Genomic DNA, 18,309 nt, shown 5'->3' with positions numbered 1-18,309 from the left:
ATATGAATACAGACCGTCCTCCCTGATATGAATACAGACCTTTCATCCCCTGTATATGAATACAGACCGTTCATCACCTTGTATATGAATACAGACCGTTCATCACCTGTATATGAATACAGACCGTTCATCACCTGTATATGAATACAGACCGTTCATCACCTGTATATGAATCACAGACCGTTCATCACCTGTATATGAATACAGACCGTTCATCACCTGTATATGATACACAGACCGTTCATCACCTGTATATGAACACAGACCGTTCATCACCTGTATATGAACACAGACCGTTCATCACCGGTATATGAACACAGACCGTCATCACCTGTATATGAACACAGACCGTTCATCACCTGTATATGAACACAGACCGTTCATCACCTGTATATGAACACAGACCGTTCATCACCTGTATATGAATACAGACCGTTCATCACCTGTATATGAATACAGACCGTTCATCACCTGTATATGAATACAGACCGTTCATCACCTGTATATGAATACAGACCGTTCATCACCTGTATATGAATACAGACCGTTCATCACCTGTATATGAATACAGACCGTTCATCACCTGTATATGAATACAGACCGTTCATCACCTGTATATGAATACAGACCGTTCATCACCTGTATATGAATTACAGACCGTTCATCACCTGTATATGAATACAGACCGTTCATCACCTGTATATGAATACAGACCGTTCATCACCTGTATATGAACACAGACCGTTCATCACCTGTATATGAACACAGACCGTTCATCACCTGTATATGAACACAGACCGTTCATCACCTGTATATGAACACAGACCGTTCATCACCTGTATATGAACACAGACCGTTCATCACCTGTATATGAACACAGACCGTTCATCACCTGTATATGAACACAGACCGTTCATCACCTGTATATGAACACAGACCGTTCATCACCTGTATATGAATACAGACCGTTCATCACCTGTATATGAATACAGACCGTTCATCACCTGTATATGAATCAGACCGTTCATCACCTGTATATGAATACAGACCGTTCATCACCTGTATATGAATACAGACCGTTCATCACCTGTATATGAATACAGACCGTTCATCACCTGTATATGAATACAGACCGTTCATCACCTGTATATGAATACAGACCGTTCATCACCTGTATATGAATACAGACCGTTCATCACCTGTATATGAATACAGACCGTTCATCACCTGTATATGAATACAGACCGTTCATCACCTGTATATGAATACAGACCGTTCATCACCTGTATATGATGCATAATGTTACTGGTAGAGAGAATGAGAGTGTATATGAACACAGACCGTTCATCACCTGTATATGATGCATAACGTTACTGGTAGAGAGAATGAGAGTGTATATGAATACAGACCGTTCATCACCTGTATATGAATACAGACCGTTCATCACCTGTATATGAATACAGACCGTTCATCACCTGTATATGAATACAGACCGTTCATCACCTGTATATGAATACAGACCGTTCATCACCTGTATATGAATACAGACCGTTCATCACCTGTATATGAATACAGACCGTTCATCACCTGTATATGAATACAGACCGTTCATCACCTGTATATGAATACAGACCGTTCATCACCTGTATATGAATACAGACCGTTCATCACCTGTATATGAATACAGACCGTTCATCACCTGTATATGAATACAGACCGTTCATCACCTGTATATGATGCATAATGTTACTGGTAGAGAGAATGAGAGTGTATATGAACACAGACCGTTCATCACCTGTATATGATGCATAACGTTACTGGTAGAGAGAATGAGAGTGTATATGAATACAGACCGTTCATCACCTGTATATGAATACAGACCGTTCATCACCTGTATATGAATACAGACCGTTCATCACCTGTATATGAATACAGACCGTTCATCACCTGTATATGAATACAGACCGTTCATCACCTGTATATGAATACAGACCGTTCATCACCTGTATATGAATACAGACCGTTCATCACCTGTATATGAATACAGACCGTTCATCACCTGTATATGAATACAGACCGTTCATCACCTGTATATGAATACAGACCGTTCATCACCTGTATATGATGCATAATGTTACTGGTAGAGAGAATGAGAGAGAGAGAGTTTCTGCTAAACTGTTTATCACCTGTATATGATGCATAATGTTACTGGTAGAGAGAATGAGAGACATACTGAGGCAGGGCCGTACACAGACCTTCCAGGGCTCCCCCGTATTTACATAATTCATAACATACCAAAATAAAATATTTTTAAACATGGGCCTATTTAGCTAGTTACAGTGCTTCCTAAACACACGATTGACATCAGGAAAAGCGGCTGATCAAGCTGATTGTTGATGATGGATGTAAATCTGCTCGTTAGCTCGTGGGGATATTTTATTAGGCCTATGGTAATTAGCTAGAATGGAGACTACCTGTGTTGCTGCTGCCCTAACACACATACAATACAATACAATAGGCAATACTATATAATACAATACAATACAATACAATACTATATAATACAATACAATACAATACAATAGGCAATACTATATAATACAATACAATACAATACTATACAATACAATACAATACTATATAATACAATACAATACTACAATACTATACAATACAATACAATGCAATACTATACAATACAATACTATACTATACTATACAATACAATACAATACTATACTATACTATACAATACAATGCAATACTATACTATACAATACCATACAATACAATACTATACTATACAATACAATACAATACAATACTATACTATACTGTACAATGCAATACTATACAATACTATACTATACAATACAATACAATGCAATACTATACAATACTATACTATACTATACTATACAATACAATACTATACAATACAATACTATACTATACAATACAATACAATACAATACTATACTATACAATACTATACTATACTATACAATACAATACAATGCAATACTATACAATACTATACTATACAATACAATACAATGCAATACTATACAATACTATACTATACTATACAATACAATACTATACAATACAATACTATACAATACAATACAATACAATACTATACTATACAATACTATACTATACTATACTATACAATACAATACAATACTATACAATACAATACTATACTATACAATACAATACAATACTATACTATACAATACTATACAATACAATACTATATAATACAATACTATACTAAACAATACTATACCTAAAGGAATGAACGGATAACACACATACAATACCTGAATGAAAGAAGGGATGAGTTGGAGTGGAGGGATGGAGTTGGGTTAGAGGGATGGAGTTAGATTGGAGGGATGGAGTTAGATTGGAGGGATGGAGTTGGATTGGAGGGATGGAGTTGGATTGGAGGGATGGAGTTGGGTTAGAGGGATGGAGTTGGATTGGAGGGATGGAGTTGGGTTGGAGGGATGGAGTTGGGTTAGAGGGATGGAGTTGGAGTGGAGGGATGGAGTTGGGTTAGAGGGATGGAGTTGGAGTGGAGGGATGGAGTTGGAGTGGAGGGATGGAGTTGGATTGGAGGGATGGAGTTAGATTGGAGTGATGGAGTTGGAGTGGAGGGATGGAGTTGGATTGGAGGGATGGAGTTAGATTGGAGGGATGGAGTTGGAGTGGAGGGATGGAGTTAGATTGGAGGGATGGAGTTGGGATGGAGTTGGATTGGAGGGATGGAGTTAGATTGGAGGGATGGAGTTGGGTTAGAGGGATGGAGTTGGAGGGATGGAGTTGGAGTGGAGGGATGGAGTTGGGTTAGAGGGATGGAGTTAGATTGGAGGGATGGAGTTGGGTTAGAGGGATGGAGTTAGATTGGAGGGATGGAGTTGGAGTGGAGGGATGGAGTTGGGTTAGAGGGATGGAGTTAGATTGGAGGGATGGAGTTGGAGTGGAGGGATGGAGTTGGATTGGAGGGATGGAGTTGGGTTGGAGGGATGGAGTTGGAATGGAGGGATGGAGTTAGATTGGAGGGATGGAGTTGGGTTGGAGGGATGGAGTTGGGTTAGAGGGATGGAGTTAGATTGGAGGGATGGAGTTAGATTGGAGGGATGGAGTTGGAGTGGAGGGATGGAGTTGGGTTAGAGGGATGGAGTTAGATTGGAGGGATGGAGTTGGAGTGGAGGGATGGAGTTAGATTGGAGGGATGGAGTTGGGATGGAGTTGGATTGGAGGGATGGAGTTAGATTGGAGGGATGGAGTTGGGTTAGAGGGATGGAGTTGGAGGGATGGAGTTGGGTTAGAGGGATGGAGTTGGAGGGATGGAGTTGGATTAGAGGGATGGAGCTGCTCCTCTCTATGGCCCCGATTCCGACCATATTTAAGCGTGTATAAATGGAACATAATTCCCTTTTTATGCACAAGCCACCCGATGTCACGGCAACGTTGGCTAGCTAAGCTCACGCATAGAATCACACTCACATTACATTACACCATGCTCTACCAACTGTAGAGTTTTTTCTTCCCGTACTGGTCCCCCGTGGGAATTGAACCCACAACCCTGGCGTTGCAAACACCATGCTCTACCAACTGAATCACACGGGACCGATGTCAAGGCAACGGTGGCTGGCTAAGCTCACGCATAGAATCACACCCAGACTTTTATTTTGGGGAAATGAAACTGGAAGCTGCAAAGCAACTCTAACGTCTGGGCTAGAGTTGCTTGATTGACTAGCTAACTTTGACCTGCTACGTTCATGTCCTTCAGTTGCTTGATTGACTAGCTAACTTTGACCTGCTACGTTGCCTAATATGCAAACTGAGATGGGATGTGGCTGTTGGTCTGACTACTGTATTGTAGTATAATGACTACTGTATTGTAGTATAATGACTACTGTATTGTAGTATAATGACTACTGTATTGTAGTATAATGACTACTGTATTGTAGTATAATGATGTGGCTGTATTGTAGTATAATGACTACTGTATTGTAGTATAATAACTACTGTATTGTAGTATAATGACTACTGTATTGTAGTATAATGACTACTGTATTGTAGTATAATGACTACTGTATTGTAGTATAATGACTACTGTATTGTAGTATAATGACTACTGTATTGTAGTATAATGACTACTGTATTGTAGTATAATGACTACTGTATTGTAGTATAATGACGTGGCTGTTTGATCTTTTCCAGGTTCCTCCGAACCACTTCCTCTTCCTGGCGAGTCCCCCACCAGGTTCCCCGCTCATCACCCCGAGGCCCCAGACAAGGAGCCTCCCGTTAAAGACAACGATTTGACCAACAACGCCGGTATGTATCTGTTTAACACAATGTAGTGCAAGTGTTATTTAATAGGGGACATACTGAGGGGTCATAATGTAGATCTGTTTAACACAATGTAGTGCAAGTGTTATTTAATAGGGGACATACTGAGGGGTCATAATGTGTATCTGTTTAACACAATGTAGTGCAAGTGTTATTTAATAGGGGACATACTGAGGGGTCATAATGTGTATCTGTTCAACACAATGTAGTGGAAGTGTTATTTAATAGGGGACATACTGAGGGGTCATAATGTAGATCTGTTTAACACAATGTAGTGCAAGTGTTATTTAATAGGGGACATACTGAGGGGTCATAATGTAGATCTGTTTAACACAATGTAGTGCAAGTGTTATTTAATAGGGGACATACTGAGGGGTCATAATGTAGATCTGTTCAACACAATGTAGTGGAAGTGTTATTTAATAGGGGACATACTGAGGGGTCATAATTTTCCTAGCCACTGTGCTTCTACACCTGCATTGCTTGCTGTTTGGGGTTTTAGACTGGGTTTCTGTACAGCACTTTGAGACATCAGCTGATGTAAGAAGGGCTTTATAAATACATTTGATTTGACTTTACACCAATCAAATCATTCTTTAGTTATTTCTTTGTCTTTGCATTTAAATTCTCTCTCCTCTCTCTCTCTCTCTCTCTCTCTCTCTCTCTCTCTCTCTGTCTCTCTGTCTCTCTGTCTCTCTCTCTCTCTCTCTCTCTCTCTCTCTCTCTCTCTCTCTCTCTCTCTCTCTCTCTCTCTCTCTCTCTCTCTCTCTCTCTCTCTCTCTCTCTCTCTCGGTCTCTCATTTCCCCTCGGTCTCTCCCATTCTCCCTTTCTCTCGTTCTCTCTCTCTTTTCCTCTCTCTCTCTCTCTCTCTCTCTCTCTCTCTCTCTCTCTCTCTCTCTCGGTCTCTCTCTCTCTCTCTCTCTCTCTCTCGGTCTCTCTCTCGGTCTCTCATTTCCCCTCGGTCTCTCCCATTCTCTCTTTCTCTCGTTCTCTGTCTCTCTTTTTCAGAAATCACTCACAGCGAAGGAAACATTGATACAAAAGGCGGAGCCTTATCAACAGAAGGCAAATCCATCGGCTCTGAGGTCGGACTCCTCGTTGGCGTGGCTTGTGGCAGCGTCCTCCTCCTATTGGTCGTCGTGGTCCTACTGACCGTGGCGTGGCGGTACCACGGGCGCCACGCCAAGCCGGACAAGGACGGCCAACAGTCCACCTCTCTGTCCCTCAACACCCTGGCCGTGCCCAAGAGAGACAGCTACGGAGGGAGTAGCGATGACATCCGGTCAGAGCCCAGCGACGCGGTGTTTCCTCTGAGGCCCTCTGACTCCATGTTCTGTCGGCACCACGGGAGGGTCAGCGGCGACTACAGACATCCTGTTTATATGGTACAGGAGATGCCTCCACAGAGTCCTACTAATATATACTACAAGGTCTGAGGGCACCTGTGGGTCTTCTCACGGGGGCCGAGGACCAATGAAAGACAGAATGAAGAGTTGTTCGGTCCCCCCCGTGAGGAAGAGATGTCGCCGCTGTGTGCTTTCTGAAGTCAGTGGGCCAAGCGGTGGGTACACATTTAGGCCTGGGACGAGAACATGTCAGTCATCTACTTTGAAATCCTTCACTGTGTAGAGCTTTTTTAATTTTTTTTAGAAAACACACTCTCTGATCAATCTCGACATTACCGAGGCGGAGGAATCAAATCATTTGGGCCATGTTTTATTTCCTTTGAGAGAGAGAGAGAGAATGGATAAAGGCACTAAATATCACGTCCTGACCCTAGTAAGATGTCATTTTCTATAGTAGAGTAGGTCAGGGCGTGACAGGGGTTTTAGGTGGTTTGTCTATGTTTTCTATTTCTATGTTTTGTTCTATTATTCTATTTCTATGTTGGAGGTTTTTTGGGATGATCTCCAATTAGAGGCAGCTGGTTCGTCGTTGTCTCTAATTGGAGATCATATTTAAGTTTGTTTTTTTTCTTTTCTAGTGTGTTTGTGGGAAGTTCTATTCTGTTTTAGTTGTGTTCTGTCTAGACTTCAGTACCTGAGAGAACAGTTAGCTGATCGTTTCCTCTCTGTTATTTTCTGTAGTGTTCTGAGTTTAAATAAACGGTCATTATGAGCGCTCACCACGCTGCGCCTTGCGTCCCTTCTCTACACGACAGCCGTTACACTAAAGACGAAGTGCATTCTGGGGTTTTCACAAGGAAAGCTAACCCCGAGAAGGTAAAGACTTGCTGTTATATGAACTCCTGCTAAAAGAGGAACTGTCATCTTTATGAATAAAAGGAGATCCACGCTTTAGACTCGGAGCAAAATTTAGCAAATGGAAACTTGAAAATGTTTTTCGCTGTGAAAGATTTTGAATATAATTTGTGTAAAACATTTTATTTTTTTGTGATATGGTATTTTGATGTTAACTTATGCTGAAATGTAATGCCTCTTAACTGTTTTTCAATGTCAGAACTGTCAGTGTGTCTCAGGAAACAATGATGTCCACCATGTTTCTGTTGATCAAGTGATATTTATGGGTGTTAAACAGTGATAATGCAGTGGGAATCTACTGGCCCTTTATCTAATGGGTGTTAAACAGTGATAATACAGTGGAATCTACTGGCCCTTTACCTAATGGGTGTTAAACAGTGATAATACAGAAGGAGGAGAGGAAGAGGAAGAGGGAGAGGAGAGGAGAGGAGAGGAGAGGAGAGGAGAGGAGAGGAGAGGAGAGGAGAGGAGGAGGGAGAGGAGAGGAGAGGGAAAGGGAGAAACACAGAGAACTAGACAGCACCATGATCTATTCAGATAATAACCTCTAGTCCAGGCTGTATCATGTCCGGCCGTGATTGGGAATCCCATAGCGCACAATTGGCCCAGCGTCATCCGGGTTTGGCCAGGGTAGGCCATCATTGTAAATAAGAATTTGTTTTTAACTGACTTGCTTTGTTAAATAAAGGTTAAATCAAATTTTAAAAAATGAAAACATTTGTCCACCGCTTTCTAGAAAGAGAGAATAGAGACTCTGGGATAATCTAGAGAGAATGGAGACTGGGATAATCTAGAGAGAATAGAGACTCTGGGATAATCTAGAGAGAATAGAGACTCTGGGATAATCTAGAGAGAATAGAGACTCTGGGATAATCTAGAGAGAATAGAGACTCTGGGATAATCTAGAGAGAATAGAGACTCTGGGGATAATCTAGAGAGAGTAGAGACTCTGGGATAATCTAGAGAGAATAGAGACTCTGGGATAATCTAGAGAGAATAGAGACTCTGGGATAATCTAGAGAGAATAGAGACTCTGGGATAATCTAGAGAGAATAGAGACTCTGGGATAATCTAGAGAGAATAGAGACTGGGATAATCTAGAGAGAATAGAGACTCTGGGATAATCTAGAGAGAATAGAGACTCTGGGATAATCTAGAGAGAATAGAGACTCTGGGATAATGTAGAGAGAATAGAGACTCTGGGATAATCTAGAGAGAATAGAGACTCTGGGATAATCTAGAGAGAATAGAGACTCTGGGGATAATCTAGAGAGAATAGAGACTCTGGGATAATCTAGAGAGAATAGAGACTGGGATAATCTAGAGAGAATAGAGTCTCTGGGATAATCTAGAGAGAATAGAGACTCTGGGATGATCTAGAGAGAATAGAGACTCTGGGATAATCTAGAGAGAATAGAGACTCTGGGGATAATCTAGAGAGAATAGAGACTCTGGGATAATCTAGAGAGAATAGAGACTCTGGGATAATCTAGAGAGAATAGAGACTTTGGCATAATCTAGAGAGAATAGAGACTCTGGGATAATCTAGAGAGAATAGAGACTCTGGGATAATCTAGAGAGAATAGAGACTCTGGGGATAATCTAGAGAGAATAGAGACTCTGGGATAATCTAGAGAGAATAGAGACTGGGATAATCTAGAGAGAATAGAGACTCTGGGATAATCTAGAGAGAATAGAGACTCTGGGATAATCTAGAGAGAATAGAGACTGGGATAATCTAGAGAGAATAGAGACTCGGGGATAATCTAGAGAGATTAGAGACTCTGGGATAATCTAGAGAGAATAGAGACTCTGGGGATAATCTAGAGAGAATAGAGACTCTGGGGATAATCTAGAGAGAGTAGAGACTCTGGGGATAATCTAGAGAGTATAGAGACTCTGGGGATAATCTAGAGAGAATAGAGACTCTGGGATAATCTAGAGAGAATAGAGACTCTGGGATAATCAAGAGAGAATAGAGACTCTGGGATAATCTAGAGAGAATAGAGACTCTGGGGATAATCTAGAGAGAATAGAGACTCTGGGATAATCTAGAGAGAATAGAGACTCTGGGATAATCTAGAGAGAATAGAGACTGGGATAATCTAGAGAGAATAGAGACTGGGATAATCTAGAGAGAATAGAGACTCTGGGACAATCTAGAGAGAATAGAGACTGGGATAATCTAGAGAGAATAGAGACTCTGGGGATAATCTAGAGAGAATAGAGACTCTGGGATAATCTAGAGAGAATAGAGACTCTGGGATAATAGAGAGAATAGAGACTCTGGGATAATCTAGAGAGAATAGAGACTCTGGGATAATCTAGAGAGAATAGAGACTCTGGGATAATCTAGAGAGAATAGAGACTCTGGGGATAATCTAGAGAGAATAGACACTCTGGGATAATCTAGAGAGAATAGAGACTCTGGGATAATCTAGAGAGAATAGAGACTCTGGGATAATCTAGAGAGAATAGAGACTCTGGGATAATCTAGAGAGAATAGAGACTCTGGGATAATATAGAGAGAATAGAGACTCTGGGGATAATCTAGAGAGAATAGAGACTCTGGGATGATCTAGAGAGAATAGAGACTCTGGGATAATCTACAGAGAATAGAGACTCTGGGATAATCTAGAGAGAATAGAGACTCTGGGATAATCTAGAGAGAATAGAGACTCTGGGATAATCTAGAGAGAATAGAGACTCTGGCATAATCTAGAGAGAATAGAGACTCTGGGATAATCTAGAGAGAATAGAGTCTCTGGGATAATCTAGAGAGAATAGAGACTCTGGGATAATCTAGAGAGAATAGAGACTCTGGGATAATCTAGAGAGAATAGAGACTCTGGGGATAATCTAGAGAGAATAGAGACTCTGGGATAATCTAGAGAGAGTAGAGACTCTGAGGATAATCTAGAGAGAATAGAGACTCTGGGATAATCTAGAGAGAGTAGAGACTCTGGTATAATCTAGAGAGAATAGAGACTCTGGGATAATCTAGAGAGAATAGAGTCTCTGGGGATAATCTAGAGAGAATAGAGACTCTGGGGATAATCTAGAGAGAATAGAGACTGGGATAATCTAGAGAGAATAGAGTCTCTGGGGATAATCTAGAGAGAATAGAGACTCTGGGATAATCTAGAGAGAATAGAGACTCTGGGGATAATCTAGAGAGAATAGAGTCTCTGGGATAATCTAGAGAGAATAGAGACTCTGGGATAATCTAGAGAGAATAGAGACTCTGGGATAATCTAGAGAGAATAGAGACTCTGGGATAATCTAGAGAGAATAGAGACTCTGGGATAATCTAGAGAGAATAGAGTCTCTGGGGATAATCTAGAGAGAATAGAGACTCTGGGGATAATCTAGAGAGAATAGAGACTCTGGGATAATCTAGAGAGAATAGAGACTCTGGGGATAATCTAGAGAGAATAGAGTCTCTGGGATAATCTAGAGAGAATAGAGACTCTGGGATTAATCTAGAGAGAATAGAGACTCTGGGATAATCTAGAGAGAATAGAGACTCTGGGATAATCTAGAGAGAATAGAGACTCTGGGATAATCTAGAGAGAATAGAGACTCTGGGATAATCTAGAGAGAATAGAGACTCTGGGATAATCTAGAGAGAATAGAGACTCTGGGATAATCTAGAGAGAATAGAGACTCTGGGATAATCTAGAGAGAATAGAGACTCTGGGATAATCTAGAGAGAATAGAGACTCTGGGATCATCTAGAGAGAATAGAGACTCTGGGATAATCTAGAGAGAATGGAGACTGGCATAATCTAGAGAGAATAGAGACTCTGGGGATAATCTAGAGAGAATAGAGACTCTGGGGATAATCTAGAGAGAATAGAGACTCTGGGATAATCTAGAGAGAATAGAGACTCTGGGGATAATCTAGAGAGAGTAGAGACTCTGGGGATAATCTAGAGAGAATAGAAACTCTGGGGATAATCTAGAGAGAATAGAGACTCTGGGATAATCTAGAGAGAATAGAGACTCTGGGGATAATCTAGAGAGAATAGAGACTCTGGGATAATCTAGAGAGAATAGAAACTCTGGGATAATCTAGAGAGAATAGAAACTCTGGGATAATCTAGAGAGAATAGAGACTCTGGGATAATCTAGAGAGAATAGAGACTCTGGGATAATCTAGAGAGAATAGAGACTCTGGGATAATCTAGAGAGAATAGAGACTCTGGGATAATCTAGAGAGAATAGAGACTCTGGCATAATCTAGAGAGAATAGAGACTCTGGGATAATCTAGAGAGAATAGAGACTCTGGGATAATCTAGAGAGAATAGAGACTCTGGGATAATCTAGAGAGAATAGAGACTCTGGGATAATCTAGAGAGAATAGAGACTCTGGGGTAATCTAGAGAGAATAGAGACTCTGGGATAATCTAGAGAGAATAGAGACTCTGGGATAATCTAGAGAGAATAGAGACTCTGGGATAATCTAGAGAGAATAGAGTCTCTGGGATAATTTAGAGAGAATAGAGACTCTGGGATAATCTAGAGAGAATAGAAACTCTGGGGATAATCTAGAGAGAATAGAGACTCTGGGATAATCTAGAGAGAATAGAGACTGGGATAATCTAGAGAGAATAGAGACTGGGATAATCTAGAGAGAATAGAGACTCTGGGATAATCTAGAGAGAATAGAGACTCTGGGATAATCTAGAGAGAATAGAGACTCTGGGATAATCTAGAGAGAATAGAGACTCTGGGATAATCTAGAGAGAATAGAGACTCTGGGATAATCTAGAGAGAATAGAGACTGGGATAATCTAGAGAGAATAGAGACTCTGGATAATCTAGAGAGAATAGAGACTCTGGGGATAATCTAGAGAGAATAGAGACTCTGAGATAATCTAGAGAGAATAGAGACTCTGGGATAATCTAGAGAGAATAGAGACTCTGGGATAATCTAGAGAGAATAGAAACTCTGGGATAATCTAGAGAGAATAGAGACTGGGATAATCTAGGTCATTGAGCTGCTGGGTGAGAGGTTATGTTCAAACGCACACACAAGAGGTTATGATTGTTATTACTGACAAATCCACCCATGTTTATGAAAGCAAAGTTTTCTGTCCTATATGACCTTGCCTTTTGCAGGATAAATCAACCAGCAGGAAGTGAGTCAGGGAGGCCTCATTTCATACAGTGCCCTCTGTAATTATTGGGGAAAGCATTTTTGATTGTTTTGGCTCAGCGTTAATTTGAGGGTATTTTCATCCATATCCATAAAATAATGTGAAACACAACCAAAACAAAACAACAAATGCATCCAACAAGTTTGTAGAGTCACAAGCTTGATGTAGTCATTGCGTGCTTGGAATATGGGACCAAATACTCAACTTTTTGATTACTTTAAGAAGTGACTATGTTCAGAAAATGCTGTAATTTCTAAATGTTTCACCCGATATGGAATGAAAATACCCCTCACATTAAAGATGACAGTCTGCACTTTAACCTCATTGTCATTGTGTCATTTCAAATCCAAAGTGCCGGAGTACCGAGCCAAAACAACAACACAACAATATCACTGTCCCAATAACTACAGAGGGGTACTGTAGCTAGTGTATAAACCAGGTCTCCGTCGTAACCATTGGCTTACCTTGTTCAGTTCAGTTCAGTTCTGTTCCCCCAGCTGTAATTAAAGTGTGTGTTGCTTCCATGACAATGGTACAGTCCATTACCCTCTTAATAATGGGCCACTTGGGACAGTCTGGGGATTCTGGCTGCCGTTCCATCATCCTGTGTGCAACACCATAACAACACCGTAACCAACCTTCTTACAGATGAAATTACCCTGCTTCTCTACAAAAACAATGACATCACTCTGTGTCTTGTCTACCAACAGATACCGTTTTCTACAGATTGTTTAAAAATAATAATAATAATAATTATCATAAAATAGATTGTAGATGTAACAATAGCTTAACGCTATTGGCTACTGTATGTTGAAGCTTAATCTCTATTGGACCAGTTAGGTTCTCTACTGGAGCAGTAGGGAGAAATGAAGACTGGACAACTGAATCGTTTAGGAACCGAATGTTATGGTTCTCTACTGGAGCAGTAGGGAGAAATGAAGACTGGACAACTGAATCGTTTAGGAACCGAATGTTATGGTTCTCTACTGGAGCAGTAGGGAGAAATGAAGACTGGACAACTGAATCGTTTAGGAACCGAATGTTATGGTTCTCTACTGGAGCGGTAGGGAGAAATGAAGACTGGACAACTGAATCGTTTAGGAACCGAATGTTATGGTTCTCTACTGGAGCGGTAGGGAGAAATGAAGACTGGACAACTGAATCGTTTAGGAACCGAATGTTATGGTTCTCTACTGGAGCAGTAGGGAGAAATGAAGACTGGACAACTGAATCGTTTAGGAACCGAATGTTATGGTTCTCTACTGGAGCGGTAGGGAGAAATGAAGACTGGACAACTGAATCGTTTAGGAACCGAATGTTATGGTTCTCTACTGGAGCAGTAGGGAGAAATGAAGACTGGACAACTGAATCGTTTAGGAACCGAATGTTATGGTTCTCTACTGGAGCAGTAGGGAGAAATGAAGACTGTACAACTGAATCATTTAGGAACCGAATGTTATGGTTCTCTACTGGAGCAGTAGGGAGAAATGAAGACTGGACAACTGAATCGTTTAGGAACCGAATGTTATGGTTCTCTACTGGAGCGGTAGGGAGAAATGAAGACTGGACAACTGAATCGTTTAGGAACCGAATGTTATGGTTCTCTACTGGAGCAGTAGGGAGAAATGAAGACTGGACAACTGAATCGTTTAGGAACCGAATGTTATGGTTCTCTACTGGAGCGGTAGGGAGAAATAAAGACTGGACAACTGAATCATTTAGGAACCGAATTCCGGCTTGTATTTTGTAAATACAATTCTTACCAACAAACAAAAAAAAAGAATCACCTTAAATAAATATTGATACGTGAGATTTGTACAATGAGCTCAATATAAATTCATTACATCTACAGTACAATAGACTGAGATATCAGACATATACCCTCCTATAGTTTACTAAGGTGAACCCAACTCTATTTTAATCTGCTATCTCAGCTTTCAATTTTCAAAGTTCAATAATTGAGCAAGATGAGGTGACTAAACTGCTTGGAGTAACCCTGGATTGTACAGTAAACTGTCCTGGTCAAAACATATTGATACAACAGTAGCTGAGATGGGGAGAAGTCTGTCCATAATAAAGCGCTGCTCTGCCTTCTCAACAACACTATCAACAAGGCAGGTCCTACAGGCCCTAGTTTCTACCTTCTTAACAACACTATCAACAAGGCAGGTCCTACAGGCCCTAGTTTCTACCTTCTGAACAACACTATCAACAAGGCAGGTCCTACAGGCCCTAGTTTCTACCTTCTTAACAACACTATCAACAAGGCAGGTCCTACAGGCCCTAGTTTCTACCTTCTCAACAACACTATCAACAAGGCAGGTCCTACAGGCCCTAGTTTCTACCTTAACAACACTATCAACAAGGCAGGTCCTACAGGCCCTAGTTTCTACCTTCTCAACAACACTATCAACAAGGCAGGTCCTACAGGCCCTAGTTTCTGCCTTCTTAACAACACTATCAACAAGGCAGGTCCTACAGGCCCTAGTTTCTACCTTCTTAACAACACTATCAACAAGGCAGGTCCTACAGGCCCTAGTTTCTACCTTCTTAACAACACTATCAACAAGGCAGGTCCTACAGGCCCTAGTTTCTATCTTCTTAACAACACTATCAACAAGGCAGGTCCTACAGGCCCTAGTTTCTACCTTCTTAACAACACTATCAACAAGGCAGGTCCTACAGGCCCTAGTTTCTACCTTCTTAACAGCACTATCAACAAGGCAGGTCCTACAGGCCCTAGTTTCTACCTTCTTAACAACACTATCAACAAGGCAGGTCCTACAGGCCCTAGTTTCTACCTTCTTAACAACACTATCAACAAGGCAGGTCCTACAGGCCCTAGTTTCTACCTTCTTAACAACACTATCAACAAGGCAGGTCCTACAGGCCCTAGTTTCTACCTTCTTAACAACACCATCAACAAGGCAGGTCCTACAGGCCCTAGTTTCTACCTTCTGAACAACACTATCAACAAGGCAGGTCCTACAGGCCCTAGTTTCTACCTTCTTAACAACACTATCAACAAGGCAGGTCCTACAGGCCCTAGTTTCTACCTTAACAACACTATCAACAAGGCAGGTCCTACAGGCCCTAGTTTCTACCTTCTTAACAACACTATCAACAAGGCAGGTCCTACAGGCCCTAGTTTCTACCTTCTTAACAACACCATCAACAAGGCAGGTCCTACAGGCCCTAGTTTCTACCTTCTTAACAACACCATCAACAAGGCAGGTCCTACAGGCCCTAGTTTCTACCTTCTTAACAACACTATCAACAAGGCAGGTCCTACAGGCCCTAGTTTCTACCTTAACAACACTATCAACAAGGCAGGTCCTACAGGCCCTAGTTTCTACCTTCTTAACAACACTATCAACAAGGCAGGTCCTACAGGCCCTAGTTTCTACCTTCTTAACAACACTATCAACAAGGCAGGTCCTACAGGCCCTAGTTTCTACCTTAACAACACTATCAACAAGGCAGGTCCTACAGGCCCTAGTTTCTACCTTCTTAACAACACTATCAACAAGGCAGGTCCTACAGGCCCTAGTTTCTACCTTCTTAACAACACCATCAACAAGGCAGGTCCTACAGGCCCTAGTTTCTACCTTCTTAACAACACTATCAACAAGGCAGGTCCTACAGGCCCTAGTTTCTACCTTCTTAACAACACTATCAACAAGGCAGGTCCTACAGGCCCTAGTTTCTACCGTCTTAACAACACTATCAACAAGGCAGGTCCTACAGGCTCTAGTTTCTACCTTAACAACACTATCAACAAGGCAGGTCCTACAGGCCCTAGTTTCTACCGTCTTAACAACACTATCAACAAGGCAGGTCCTACAGGCTCTAGTTTCTACCTTAACAACACTATCAACATGCCTCTAACCCTAGGAAGCTTTTTGCTACCTTCTCCTCCCTCCTGAATCCTCCTCCCCCTCCCCCCCCCCTCCTCCCTCACTGCGGATGACTTCGTCAACCATTTTGAAAAGAAGGTTGACGACATCCGATCCTCGTTTGCTAAGTCAAGCGACACCGCTGGTCCTGCTCACACTGCCCTACCCTGTGCTTTGACCTCTTTCTCCCCTCTCTCTCCAGATGAAATCTCGCGTCTTGTGACGGCCGGCCGCCCAACAACCTGCCCACTTGACCCTATCCCCTCCTCTCTTCTCCAGACCATTTCCGGAGACCTTCTCCCCTACCTCACCTCGCTCATCAACTCATCCTTGACCGCTGGCTACGTCCCTTCCGTCTTCAAGAGAGCGAGAGTTGCACCCCTTCTGAAAAAACCTACACTCGATCCCTCCGATATCAACAACTACAGACCAGTATCCCTTCTTTCTTTTCTCTCCAAAACTCTTGAACGTGCCGTCCTTGGCCAGCTCTCCTGCTATCTCTCTCAGAACGACCTTCTTGATCCTAATCAGTCAGGTTTCAAGACTGGGCATTCAACTGAGACTGCTCTTCTCTGTGTCACGGAGGCTCTCCGCACTGCTAAAGCTAACTCTCTCTCCTCTGCTCTCATCCTTCTAGACCTATCTGCTGCCTTTGATACTGTGAACCATCAGATCCTCCTCTCCACCCTCTCCGAGCTGGGCATCTCCGGCGCGGCCCACGCTTGGATTGCGTCCTACCTGACAGGTCGCTCCTACCAGGTGGCGTGGCGAGAAGCTGTCTCCGCACCACGTGCTCTCACCACTGGTGTCCCCCAGGGCTCTGTTCTAGGCCCTCTCCTATTCTCGCTATACACCAAGTCACTTGGCTCTGTCATAACCTCACACGGTCTCTCCTATCATTGCTATGCAGACGACACACAATTAATCTTCTCCTTTCCCCCTTCTGACAACCAGGTGGCGAATCGCATCTCTGCATGTCTGGCAGACATATCAGTGTGGATGACGGATCACCACCTCAAGCTGAACCTCGGCAAGACGGAGCTGCTCTTCCTCCCGGGGAAGGACTGCCCGTTCCATGATCTCGCCATCACGGTTGACAACTCCCTTGTGTCCTCCTCCCAGAGTGCTAAGAACCTTGGCGTGATCCTGGACAACACCCTGTCGTTCTCCACTAACATCAAGGCGGTGACCCGATCCTGTAGGTTCATGCTCTACAACATTCGCAGAGAACGACCCTGCCTCACACAGGAAGCGGCGCAGGTCCTAATCCAGGCACTTGTCATCTCCCGTCTGGATTACTGCAACTCGCTGTTGGCTGGGCTCCCTGCCTGTGCCATCAAACCCCTACAACTCATCCAGAACGCCGCAGCCCGTCTGGTGTTCAACCTTCCCAAGTTCTCTCACGTCACCCCGCTCCTCCGCTCTCTCCACTGGCTTCCAGTTGAAGCTCGCATCCGCTACAAGACCATGGTGCTTGCCTACGGAGCTGTGAGGGGAACGGCACCTCCGTACCTTCAGGCTCTGATCAGGCCCTACACCCAAACAAGGGCACTGCGTTCATCCACCTCTGGCCTGCTCGCCTCCCTACCTCTGAGGAAGCACAGTTCCCGCTCAGCCC

General features: G+C 42.5%; 1 protein-coding gene across 1 annotated transcript; it reads left to right on the top strand.

The window, feature by feature from the left end:
• Nucleotides 1–5,238: 5,238 nt before the first annotated feature.
• Nucleotides 5,239–6,807, top strand: LOC115181186 (ephrin-B2a-like; the record flags this gene model as incomplete). Its single annotated transcript, XM_029743215.1, has 2 exons — nucleotides 5,239–5,355; nucleotides 6,380–6,807. Coding segments are annotated over 2 exons (545 nt in total), but the record flags the coding sequence as incomplete, so codon positions are not given.
• Between the last annotated feature and the right edge of the window lie 11,502 nt (nucleotides 6,808–18,309).

This window comes from Salmo trutta, unplaced genomic scaffold (assembly GCF_901001165.1).
Source record: "Salmo trutta unplaced genomic scaffold, fSalTru1.1, whole genome shotgun sequence".
Classification (NCBI taxonomy): Eukaryota; Metazoa; Chordata; class Actinopteri; order Salmoniformes; family Salmonidae; genus Salmo; species Salmo trutta.
This window is presented reverse-complemented; position numbering and strand designations above follow the sequence as displayed.